Genomic DNA, 13,622 nt, shown 5'->3' with positions numbered 1-13,622 from the left:
GCGCGCACACACACAACCAGAAGCAAAATGCCTGAACGCGCACACACACAACCAGAAGCAAAATGCCTGAAAGCGCACGCACACACACAACCAGAAGCATAATGCCTGATTGCGCGCGCAACACGAAGCATAATGCCTGATTGTGCACACACACAACCAGATGCAAAATGCCTGAACGCATACGCAAACACACAACCAGAAGCAAAATGCCTGGTTTTTGCTGATTCAAATAATCAACTAATCATCAAGCTTTGATCATTTGAATCAGCAGTGTAGTGTTAGCGCAAAAACCAGAACGTGCCGCCCTAAAGCTTGTTTAATAGAAGTGTCCAAACGGCCTGCCAAATGTTGCTTATGATTTGATCATCTCGCAGCTTATGTCATTGTCTTCATGAGGCTGTCCTAATAGGTCATGGTAACCATGCAAACTGAACTGCGCTGATATGTAACATAGGACATAAAAACAAATAACTCTTTTTTTTCCCTCAATGCAATAAGGTAAAAATGTCCGAAGTCTTTATTTTGAAGACCCATCCCAAAATTGTCACATGGTTTCGGACACACACACACTGCCCACTTTGTGGAATAAAGGCAATTAAATTCAAAACTCGTAAACTCTGAGTAACTGTGGATCGTTATCACAAGGTGACGTTTGTGTCATAGCCGTGCCCCTACAGTAGATTAGATGGCAGCTGATTTTTTATGATTGGCACTACAGTGCAAGGCCCTACTAACTGGTCTGTCATTACTCTGTCTTTGTATGATTCCACAGGACGTTTTTGTGATATTTGCGTACATTGCTGCAGCAATTCAGCATGGCAATATGCAGTGATTTTGTCCAAATTGTTGCCAAAATGTGCTGACAAGGGAAAAGGATTGTTGACGTGTCGCTTCATTTAACCATATTATGTGGTGATTGGTTGAAAGTGCAAGCCTTATTTTTTTTGTACTGAGGTGTTGAGTCAGTTTCATGCAATAATACTGCGATGATTTTAGTTCGGTGATTCGTCAAATTTGCAAGCCCTCGCATAATATGCAGGGAATTGTTGATTTTGCACAACAACAAAAAAAGTAATCACAGACTCGTGGAGAGACTGATTCCTCCTTGCTCAGTAGCTTGAGTTTTATCTTAGATCACTTGAGGATAATAAAAATGTACTTCTAAATATGCCAGTACAGAATGGGTGTATACCAGTGGAAGTTCAAGTTATGTCTCCCAGGCTTCAAGTTTTAGCACCGAATTGAAGATACAATTTAGCAGACAAACTAAGCCACTTTTGCAGTTAATATTGTTAAATGAGAGTGAAGCTCAGTCTTTTATTGGGTTGGTGAGATGTCAGTTATTTTATTTGAATTCTATTTTGATCAAAGTCCTTACAATGTCAAACAAAGGATTTGTACGAAGATGTTCGCTCACACGCAGACACAAATATACTTGCACACACATTCCTAGTCGCAAATGCTTGCTTGTACACGTTACCAAGCAGAAAAACACATGCTTGCAGTACAAACACCCTGGCACACTCAAACACACACTCTCTCAGAAACACACACTCTCCTTTACACATGAGAGCACATATAGAGCATCATAATTATTTTTACAGTAATTTTACACAATAGAGTTCAGTACATTTCCTTATCCCTTGGAAGCTTGAGGGAAGCCAGTTGTTAAGGCTTCCATTTTTCTATGGCCAACCAAAGAAAACACATCCCATCTGTTAAGCGAGTCTTTGCTGAGTGGAAAGCCAATATTTTCTTTCACCAGTCCATAGAATTCCATTCCACCTGAAAACAATGACAGTAACAGCAACAGAACCAAACTTGCAGGACATTTTCTGCATTGAATTTACAGATTGTCATCATAAATGCTGGAATGTCTGACCACTATCTAATTTGAATATGTATTTAAAGCATCATAAAAGTCAGTCTCGGTCTAGTTGACCACAGTTTCATTTCTTCTTCTTCTCTAAAAAAAGTACAAGTTCTTTCTTTTAAATTCTACACACTAGTTATAAGATAAGTTAAACCCTGTGAAAATATTGAGATTCTTGTTAAAGGCACAATATTTAGCCATGAGAAGAGAGCACACTGCTACTTATTGTGTCCTGTAGAAGCCTATCTGGTTTAGCTTTTCTTTTAAGCCCTGATAACACAAGCAGTTCAGATGTCTACTTGGAATCCACCCATTATTATAATAATAAAGTAGTTACATCAAAATAGTCACTGGCCATTGTGATAGCTAAGCAAAGCAATAGTCATGAGCAAAAGCATTTTAGCCATGGTAAAGTACCCTGTTATATTATAAAGGGAAAGAAACACTACCATTGTTTATTCAGAAAAATGAAGATATTTTAGTTTCAAATGTGAGAAATTGTCATCATCTGAGAGCCGTAGACATTCACTGGCCAGATTGGAATGTAACATGGCCTGCCAAACAGAAAGAACTGCAGGATATTATCATTGTGTAAATAAAAAGGTAGGATTGCTTAGAATACTGCCGAGGCCAGTTTAGCTTTTTTCCCCATCATCCAAATTGTAAGGTTCCAAAGGATGTAATAGAGTCCAACCTAATTTAATTTACAGCCACATAGCATACTTTATAAGATTACTAAATGCATCTATTGTGACACTAATTGCTGCCCTTTAATGCTACCAAATTACACCGTTACAAGGCTATAACTACTTATCTTATTTGTTGAACTGATATAGTACCCATTCTGGCACAGCCTTTTCTACAATAGCAATGAATCAAGTGGGAATTACAGGGAATTGTTCAGGTTCATACAATTGATCATCAGGTTTGAGTATAATTACAAGGAAGTGAACAAATTCATTGAAATCCAAATAAATAAATAACCTCAGCGCGCCGCTCCTGTTCTTTTTATGCACCAAAGCAATGAGGCCAAAGGATTTCCATGGCAAATCTTATAGCTGTCGAATATCCCGTTTTATGCTATGCCAGTTCTTCTGATGCTGGAACAGTTTTCAGAGGCCAAGGTGTTTATGAGTGGAGATCATTTAGTATAATGTTAATGTTAGTATATCTACTTGTGTTTGCCATTTAACATAACTTTTTGAATAGTCGAGCTGCACTATAGGTTACTATACTATGTGCAAATACGCTGTACAGTACTGTGTATTTGAACAGAGATTTTGTGTTGGCTGCACTTGGCTCAACCTTCTACAGCATGTATTATCAGGGCTTGCGCATTTTGATGTGGTTTCGAAAGCATGGTGACATCATAAGTCATTCTTTACCTGATTTCTTTTAAAGAAAATTACATTTTACATGCTCACAGACGCTGTGAGAATAGATACAAATTTGAACAAATTTAGATTTTTAAGATTAGTTGATTTCCAATTCACTTCTGTCCTGTAGTTACCCTAAATGCAATGATTGTTCAAAAGCATACAGTAATACATGTAGGCTCAACTATGGAGCCTTTGCTCAGGTTTCATACAAAGGAAAGAAAACGGGCTTTGTTTTACAGTGCAAAAAGCCGGTAAGCACACATGCATCTAGCATTAACCAACAAAATCAAGTCACACATTAAGAACATGCAAAGTAGCATGTTCTTCAACTCACTGAATACTGCCTTAGTCACAAGGTGTGGACTCAACACAATGAGAACTGCCTTAATCATGGGAGGAAGAGTAAATACTTAATTGAGGATGAACGTATTCATAGTTAAAACAAATGAGAACTACCTTATTCACAGAGATGAGTTCAACCAAACAAGGACTTCCTAAACCACAAGATGAAGTTTTACTCAGCAAGGATTTGCTTCAATAACAAGATAGTTAAACCCTAAGAGAAAACTGTATTTGTTATTACCCACAGTTTTTGCAATGTTTTTTTTCTCTTTAGAAGCAAATAAAAGTTCTTTTACGGACCACATGCAGAGGCTGAGAGGAAATAAGGTGAGAACAGGATTTCTTAATAAATAAAATGCAGTTGCAGCCTAAGAGTAACAATGAAGTCACCAAAGTCAATTTTTGGCACAAAGTTCAGACTTACAAATGCAGGTGAACACATTCACCGCCTCTTAATTCTGTACTAATTTTCACTATTTCTATTTTGTACGGATAAATACAGCAAAAAGGTGAGAGAATTTATTAAATTACACTTCTCTTTTTATATATATATATATATATAGATATATATATAGATATATATATATTTATTTCATATAATAAATTGTATTTACATTGAAAAGACATCCGCTTCGCCTCGCATTCCTCAATCAGAAGTCATACAAACTGGGCAGAATTTAACTCCCCTCTCTTTTACCCTTGCTGTACAAGAACCTAGCTAGCTAAACAAACCTCTAGCGGGAATAGCCACGCACCCTAGTGGACGTAGTACAGCCAGTAGACCAGGTTGAAGAAGGTGAAGGCGATAGGGAAGATGACACGGGACCACTTGTCTATGGCGTTGACGTCCGTCAGGTCAGGGATCTTGACTTTGAGCTGCGATGCCCTCCTCCTCAAACGACTCTTCTTGTGGCCGACTGGCCGGTCGAGGGCTGGTCGACCGTACAGGTCTCGGCTGGCCATGGGCTTACGGTACTGTATGCTGGCGCTGTCGTAGGAGAACATGGTGGCCCGCGGGTCATTGAGAGCCCCTATCATTTCAGCCCCGGTCATCCCGGCCATGCCACCCATCCCGCCCATCTCGTTACGGATCTCCAGATTGGTCAGGAGGATATTGCCGTGGGCGTCCACCTGGTGAGGGAGATTGGGACAAGGAAGTGAGGTCACAATATATTACAGAACACAACAGACCATGAGCTTTGATCATTTGGAAAACATTTATGCCAACTCGTCTTTTTTGTTGATTTTCATATGCCAGAGACTTTGAATACGAAACGCAAGACCCCCCACTCCTACCTGCACTTTGTTACTCTCCAATTGGTTCTTATTTTCATTATTGGTTTGAGCTGCTTTCTCTGCCACCTTTTTCTGCAAGTGAGGCCCCCGTCCGAAGAAGATGTAGTTGACAAAGGCGTACTCCAGCAGAGCGAGGAAGACGAACACGAAGCAGCCCATCAGGTAGATGTCTATAGCCTTGACGTAGGGGATTTTGGGTAAAGTCTCTCTCAAGTGGGTGTTGATGGTGGTCATGGTCAGCACAGTGGTTATGCCTGGGGGAGGAAGGGAAAGGAAGGAATGGCTCAGAGTCATGGTTAGTTTAAGGTTTAGATGAGGGATCTTAAGCTCCTATACACGGTGCACAGGCTTTTGTCTTTCAAGACACGTGCCCTAAGAAATGGGAGACTTCTGGGTATCATAGAAACAAGGATGTGGAAAAGACCTCTACATGACTTGATGATCTCGATAATTCAATCCAGTCCCAAGCTGCATTCTAAATGCATGGACTTCTGTATGGGGAACAAGGTCAGAATGCTAATATACCACTCATATTATTGTCTCTGTATTAAACCAAGGTGTGGGAACAAGGGGGGAAAAAACTATTTCTTCGATCTGAAGGTAGTGCATACCAATATGTTACCTACGTTGACCTGATACATACCTTATTTACATTTACCTGTGAAAATGCCAAATGACAGTTGCCATCAGTGCCCGTCACATGCATGACACCTCTGAGCTCCAGGCGAAAACACTGGACAAGCATAGATCCAGAACAGTGTTATATTGTATTCAAGTGAGACAGTTCTCAGAAGAGCAATGCACAACTAGATAGTGCCTTGGTGTGAAGTTGTCACTCAGCCACAATGCTACATTCACTGTGACACTGACTCTTGGGAGTTAACAAGAACAAGCTGACCCAACTCAACATGGCTCAGCACACAGGCATTCCAATCACTCACTGCTCATACACTTCACCTCATCTCACAACTGCTCACTTCATACAAACAGATGGATGTAAAAATGTGCCCTGCGTTACTGCATTAGATATGTGAACTGGGATCACAAGATGGAAGATCACTGTTCGTTTAGGCATTGTTTTAGTCTATACATACAATGTTTGGTCTACACAAAACTGTTAGATCAAAATAACGACATCAGTATATAAGACTAATAGATTTGTTAGACTTTGGTTTACAAAACTATCTACACCCATGTAGGCTACATGTATGAACTGTATACAATTATTTATATTACTTACTTAGGTCTGAGACTCATGTAAGAGTAAACATGTAAAGTAAGAAACAAACTCATATTATAATCAGCCATGCACAATCAGTTCCACATTATATACTTTAAGGACAAAATGCCACATTTTTGCAGGTACACTACATGACCAAAAGTATGTGGACATCTGCTCGTCCAACATATCATTAAAAAATCATCGGCATTAATATGGAGTTGGTCCCCCTTTGCTGCTATAACAGCCTCCACTCTTATGGGAAGGCATTCCACTAGATGTTGAAACATCGCTGCGGGGACTTGCTTCCATTCAGCCACAAGAGCATTAGTGAGGTCGGGTACTGATGTTGGGTGATTAGGCCTGGCTTGCAGTCGGCATTCCAATTCACCACAAAGGTGGTCGATGGAGTTGTGTTCCGGGCTCTGTGCAGGCCAGTCAAGTTCTTCCACATCGATCTCGACAAACCATTTCTCTATGGACCTCGCTTTGTGCACTGGGGCATTGTCATACTGAAACAGGAAAGGGCCTTCCCCAAACTGTTACCACAAAGTTGGAAGCACAGAATCGTCTAGAATGTCCTTGTATGCTGTAGCGTTAAGATTTCCCTTCACATGAAAAACAACCCCAGACCATTATTCCTCATCCACCAAACTTTACAGTTGCCCCTATGCATTCGGGCAGGTAGCGTTATCCGTTAAGATTTCCCTTCACCGGAACTAAGGGGCCTAGCCCAAACCATGAAAAACAGCCCCAGACCATTATTCCTCCACCACCAAACTTTACAGTCTAATTTGGTAGCGTTCTTCTGGCATCCGTCAAACCCAGATTAGTCTGTCAGACTGCCAGATGGTGAAGTGTGATTCATTACTCCAGAGAATGTGTTTCCACTGCTCCAGAGTCCAATGGCGGGGAGTTTTACACCACTCCAGCCGACTCTTGGCATTGTGCGTGGTGATCTTAGGCTTGTGTGCGGCTGCTTGGCCATGGAAACCCATTTCATGAAGCTCCTGACGAACAGTTGTGGTGCTAACATTGGTTCCAGAGGCAGTTTGGAACTCGGTAGTGAGTGTTGTAACCGAGGACAAACAATTTAAGCGTTGCGTGCTTCAGGACTCGGCGGTCCCATTCTGTGAGCTTGTGTGGCCTACCACTTCGCGGCTGAGCCGTTGTTGCACCTAGACGTTTCCACTTCAAAATAACAGCACTTACATTTGAACGGGCCAGCTCTAGCAGGGCAGAAAGTTGACAAACTGTCTTGTTGGAAAGGTGGCTTCCTAAGACAGTGCCACATTGAAAAGTCACTGAGCTCTTCATTAAGGCCAATGTTTGTATATGGAGATTACTGTGTTAATCGATTTTATACACCTGTCAGCAATAGGTGTAGCTGAAATAGCCATATCCACTAATTTGAAAGGGTGCACACATATATTATATATATATATATATATATATCATACACACACACACACTTGAAGTCGGAAGGTACATACACCTTAGTCAAATACATTTAAACTGAGTTTTTCACAATTCCTGACATTTAATCCTAGTACAAATTCCCTGTCGTAGGTCAGTTAGGATCACCACTTTATTTTAAGAAGGTGAAATGTCAGAATAATAGTAGAGAGAATTATTTATTTAAGCTTTTATTTCTTTCATCACATTCCCTGTGGGTCAGAAGTTTACATACACTCAATTAGTATTTGGTAGCATTTCCTTTCAATTATATAACTTGGGTCAAATGTTTTGGGTAGCCTTCCACAAGCTTCCCACAATAAGTTGGGTGAATTTTGGCCCATTCCTCCTGATGGAGCTGGTGTAACCGAGTCAGGTTTGTAGGCCTTCTTGCTCACACATGCTTTTTCAGTTATGCCCACAAATTTTCAATGGGATTGAGGTCAGGGCTTTGTGATGGCCACTCCAATACCTTGACTTTGTTGTCCTTAAGCCATTTTGCCACAACTTTGGAAGTGTGCTTGGTGTCATTGTCCATTTGGAAGACCCATTTGCGACCAAGCTTTAACTTCCTGACTGATGTTTTGAGATGTTGCTTCAATATATCCACAATTTTTCTACCTGATGATGCCATCTATTTTGTGAAGTGCACCAGTCCCTCCTGCAGCAAAGCACCCCCACAACATGATGCTGCCACCCCCGTGCTTCACAGTTGGGATCAGCTTGCAATCCTCCCTCTTTTTCCTCCAATCATAACGATTGTCATTATGGCCAAACGGTTCTATTTTTGTTTCATCAGACCAGAGGACATTTCTCCAAAAAGTACAATCTTCGTCCCCATGTGCAGTTGCAAACCATAGTCTGGCTTTTTATTGGCAGTTTTGGAGCAGTGGCTTCTTCCTTGCTGAGCGGCCTTTCAGGTTGTGTCGATATAGGACTCGTTTTACTGTGGATATAGATACATTGTACCGGTTTCCTCCAGCATCTTCACAAATTCCTTTGCTGTTGTTCTGGGATTGATTTGCACTTTTGGTACCAGAGTACATTCATCTCTAGGGGACAGAACGTGTCTCCCTCCTGAGCGGTATGACGGCTGCGTGGTCCCATGGTGTTTATATTTGCGTACTATTGTTTGTACAGATGAACGTGGTACCTTCAGGTGTTTGGAAATTGCTCCCAAGGATGAACCAGACTTGTGGAGGTCTACAATTGTTTTCTGAGGTCTTGGCTGATTTCTTTTGATTTTCCCATGATATCAAGCAAAGAGGCACTTAGTTTGAAGGTAGGCCTTGAAATACATCCACATGTACATCTCCAATTGACTCAAATGATGTCAATTAGCCTATCAAAAGCTTCTAAAGCCATGACAATTTTCTGACATAATTTTCTGAAATTTTCCAAGCTGTTTAAAGGCATAGTCAACTTAGTGTATGTAAACGTCTGACCCACTGGAATTGTGATACAGTGAATTATAAGTGAAATAATCTGTCTGTAAACAATTGTTGGAAAATTTACTTGTGTCATGCACAAAGTAGATGTCCTAACAGACTTGCCAAAACTATAGTTTGTTAACAAGAAAATTGTGGAGTGGTTGAAAAACTAGTTTTAATGACTCCAACCTATGTGTATGTAAACTTCCGACTTCAACTGTACATATATATATATATATATCATACACACAAAAGTATATCCATGCATTTTATATATATGCATCTGGGGTTTACTATGCATCATTGGGTAAAGCACACTCCCAAGCGTGTCATCATATTGATAACAGTAAGCCTGCCAGTATGCACACTATGAACAGTAGACAAGCTGACAGAAGAGTGTGAAATACTTGGAGAATGCAACCTCTTACCATTCAAAGCAAATGCAGTGTCTGCTGTATGTGTTTTATTTAAACCCAATAACCTGTGAAAGTTGATACTTCACAAACAGCAAAATGTTAACAAAACTGGAGCCACCCTTTTTGTAGGCAGGAACAAAGATCGGAAGCAGCGTTATGGTATTTTACTAAAAAATATAGGAGCATCAGTAGCTCTAGCTAGCTTAATAACTGTGGCGTGAAATATTTACACTTTTACAGTTAGTTAGCAACCGTTTCTTCGCTAGCTACGGTAACGCCCCCTTATAATGCCTCAAAATGTTATTTACTGATTCTTTAGTTGTTCCACAGATAACGTTCTCTGCTTCTTTGCTTTGGTACATTTCAGCTCTCACCTTAAACTCAGGTTATATCACTGATGCTCACCAAATGAGTCAGTAGCTAGTCCACTGTGTGTTTTGTAAGGGTACAAACTGCCTCAGGGGTAGGGCAACCATGCATGTGAGGACACAAGGACACACTCTGCTGAGGGGTGTGTGTTTGTGTACACTCGACCTTGATGACAATGAGCATTTCAGGATTCATCTCTGACCTCCATGTCGTGGCTGCAAGGAACCCCATATTGGATGAGGTAGTAAGCACCTAAAGAATCACTGTGCTTTGGAGGATGAATAGGTAGCCCTTAACTGTGCCTTTGGGGCTGTGTGTGTCAGTCTATCTTAAGACTGTGTCCGTGTGCATGGATGCATACCGCCTAGGGTGCTGTGTGTAAGTGTACACCAAGGTTATTATAGTTTTGTGTTTTTAGATTAGTTTTTATTTCTGTTCGTTTTAATATTTCAGTTAGTTTTCAGATCTGATTGACAAGTTTAATAAAAACATTTCTATTAAGTTTTTATATGATTTCATTTCAGTTTTAGGGACAAAAAAACCTATGCTTGGGAGACTATGAGCCATGTATGTGTTGTATAGTTTTTGTGATTTTTGAGAGGTCACTTCATGTCACTGTGGGGCAGTAATGCACAAGGTGATACAAATAATAATTTATTACATTTGTAAACACGCTTTTCATTATACAGAATAATCGCAACGTGCTTAAATTAAAATGTAAAAACCAAATACAAAAAATGACGCTACAAGTAGGGCTGCAAAGGGTCGGAAACGTCCTGGGATTTTGCTTAAATTCATCAAAAAGGTTAGCTTATAGCGACAGCGACTTTTTTTGTGGGATACACGAGGCAATTCTAGGTCTTGTGTTATTTTGTTTAAACTATCCCCAATTCAATGGAATTGCAACCCTCTGCATGCACAGTGCTTTTTTCCACCACAGCTGATTCTCAAGATCTTGCACAGCAATGAGATGCTATTAAGCCCACACTACTACACTGTCTGAGCCAAGGACTACATGCTTTCTGGTAAGTTTTGATTACAATACTGGGGGGGGTGAATATTTTCTATATGACATACATACATTTTTATTAACTAGTAAATAGTAGCCTACAGCAAAGTGTGTTTAAATCATATCTAACTTGTTATCAATTTCCGCTAGTTAGTTTTTGCTACCATGTGGGTTTTAGCTTGCTTGAGCCTGCTAATTGAGGTGTTAATTCCATACATGTTCCATTTTAAAACATTTATCTTACAAAGGAGTTGTTTAATCTAACTATCTGTACATTGAATTGTATATTTTCAATTTTTTTTCAAATCTTTACAGGAAAATGCCACAAGCACTATCTGTTGTGTGGAGACATTTCACTACAGCTAATGTAGAAGGAAAAGCTGTGTACATTTGCAAATACTGTGCCAAATCATATGTGAAGAATCCCACAGAGATGCAGAATCATCTGGCCAAGTGCATAAAGTTCCCTCAGCGCTAAAAACAAGCAACCTCTGACAAAAGTCCCTCAACTTGATGAAAAATGATGAATCAGACACCTTATCGATAACAACAGCTTTTTTGACTTAATGGAGGAACGTAGTCAGAGAAATGCTGATGAATGTCTTGCTCGAGCTGTGTATGCAACTGGTTCACCGCTGATGCTCACAGGCAATGTGTATTGGAAGAGATTTCTGAATGTTCTTCACCCAGCATACACCCCCCCAACCAGACATGTTTTATCTACTCATTTGCTGGATGCAGAATTTAACAGAGTTCAAGTGAAGGTCAAGCAAATCATAGAGAAAACAGACTGTATTGCAATCATCTCTGATGGGTGGTCGAATGTTTGTTGGCAAGGAATAATTAACTACATCATCTCCACCCCTCAACCAGTATTCTACAAGAGCACATACACAAGGGCCAACAGACACACCGGTCTCTACATTGCAGATGAGCTGAAGGCAGTCATCAATGACCTTGGACCACAGAAGGCATTTACACTGGTCACAGACAATGCTGCGAACATGAAGGCTGCTTGGTCTAAAGTGGAGGAGTCCTACCCTCACATCACACCCATTGGCTGTGATGCTCATGTATTGAATCTGTTCTCCAAGGACATCATGGCACGGAAAACAATGGATACACGCTACAAAAGAGCCAAGGAAATGGTTAGGTATGTGAAGGGTCATCAAGTTATAGCAGCAATCTACCTCACCAAGCAAAGTGAGAAGAATAAGAGCACCACATTGAAGCTGTCCAGCAACACCCGTCGGGGTGGTATTGTCATCTTGTTTGACAGTCTCCTGGAGGGGAAGGAGTATCGCCAAGAAATGGACATATCACAGTCTGCCGATATGAACAGCCCCATCAAAAGGATCCTCATGGATGATGCATTTTGAGAGAGAGTAGTAAGCAGCCTGAAACCTGTAGCAGTAGCTATTGCACTGATTGAGGGAGACAATGCCATCCTGTCAGATGTTCAGTCTCTGCTTGCAGATGTACGGATTTATTCTCTTACTTCCCTGCCCACTTCATTGTTGCTCCAAGCAGAGGAAACTGTAGTCCTGAAATGCATCAAAAAGCGTGAAGACTTCTGCCTGAAGCCCATACACGCTGCAGCGTACATGTTGGACCCCAAGTGTGCTGGCAAGAGCATCCTGTCTGGTGCAGAGATCAACAAGGCCTATGGTGTCATCACTACTGTGTCTCGCCACCTTGGCCTGAATGAAGGCAAGGTTCTTGGCAGTCTGGCGATGTACACTTCCAAGCAAGGGCTTTGGGATGGAGATGCAATATGGCAGTCGTGCCAACATATCTCATCAGCCACCTGGTGGAAGGGACTTTATGGATCTGAGGCTCTTTCCCCTGTTGCCTACATCGTCCTCCAAATCCCACCAACATCAGCTGCCTCAGAGCGCAACTGGTCCTTGTTTGGGAACACACACATCAAAGCACGCAACAGGCTGACCAATACAAGGGTTGAAAAATTGGTGGCCATCTGGGCAAATTTGAGGCCTTTTGAGCCCGACAACGAGCCATCCTCAACAAGGTTGGAAAGTGACAGTGAAGATGAGGCCTCAGAGTGGACATTGAGGAGGTCCAGGGAGAAGACATGGAAGCCTGAGAGAGGGACGACCAAAGCTTTAGTGTCTAGACTATCATTTTACAGATGTATGTTGAAAATGTTTTTGGGAGATGCGATGGATCATTGTGGATCATTCAATATTCTCTTTCTTTTGTTGTTCAGTGAAATCACCCCATGTGAAGAGTAAACTCATTTAATTAAAGTTCAATTCGTAACCATTTTTAAAATGTTTTATTTCTATTGGAAGGATTTAATAATTTGCAATTATGTCTACTTATGATAAGGTAAAATGTTTGTCTCCATATGATATGGTAAATATATCCAATGCAAAAAACATCTACATTTAAATGGTATTAATTAAGGATGCACAATATAAATCGCTGAACATATTGCAATCGGACGATATTAGCTAAAAATGCCAACATCGGTATCGGCCCGATGTCTACTTTAACGCCAATGTCAAAAACTGATGTGAATACCTATATAACGTAGGTACATGACATAATGACGCCACATAAAATTTTGCACTATACGTGCAACACAGCATTCCGAACCTAGCCCACAATGTCTGCTGTGTGGATCGAGTAGTCAACAAGTAGAGCAGTCATTTGAAAGAGTAAGAACATTTCACTCAAAGGGGTAATCCATTAACGGCAAGATAATGGAATTCATTGCCCTTGACAATCAACCGTTCTCTGTCGTGGGTGATGATGGCTTTCTTTACTAGTCGAGCACCGGTACAAACTAACGTTACCAAGTGCGCTATTGT

General features: G+C 40.8%; 1 protein-coding gene across 1 annotated transcript in view; it reads right to left on the bottom strand.

Moving 5' to 3' along the window:
• Window positions 1-499: 499 nt before the first annotated feature.
• LOC115138615 (gamma-aminobutyric acid receptor subunit beta-1-like) overlaps window positions 500-13,622 on the bottom strand; it is a 55,655-nt gene continuing 42,532 nt past the window's right edge. Inside the window, exons 8-9 of the mRNA XM_029675654.2 lie at window positions 4,891-5,144; window positions 500-4,725 (exon numbers count right to left, since the gene is read on the bottom strand). Of these exons, the coding sequence (XP_029531514.2) occupies window positions 4,351-4,725; window positions 4,891-5,144 (629 nt within the window). The 3' untranslated portion in view covers window positions 500-4,350. The remainder of the gene's footprint in view (window positions 4,726-4,890; window positions 5,145-13,622) is intronic.

Source organism: Oncorhynchus nerka, linkage group LG12, assembly GCF_034236695.1.
Source record: "Oncorhynchus nerka isolate Pitt River linkage group LG12, Oner_Uvic_2.0, whole genome shotgun sequence".
NCBI lineage: Eukaryota > Metazoa > Chordata > Actinopteri > Salmoniformes > Salmonidae > Oncorhynchus > Oncorhynchus nerka.
Note: the sequence above shows the minus strand (reverse complement) of the source record. Positions and strands in the feature narration are given on the sequence as shown.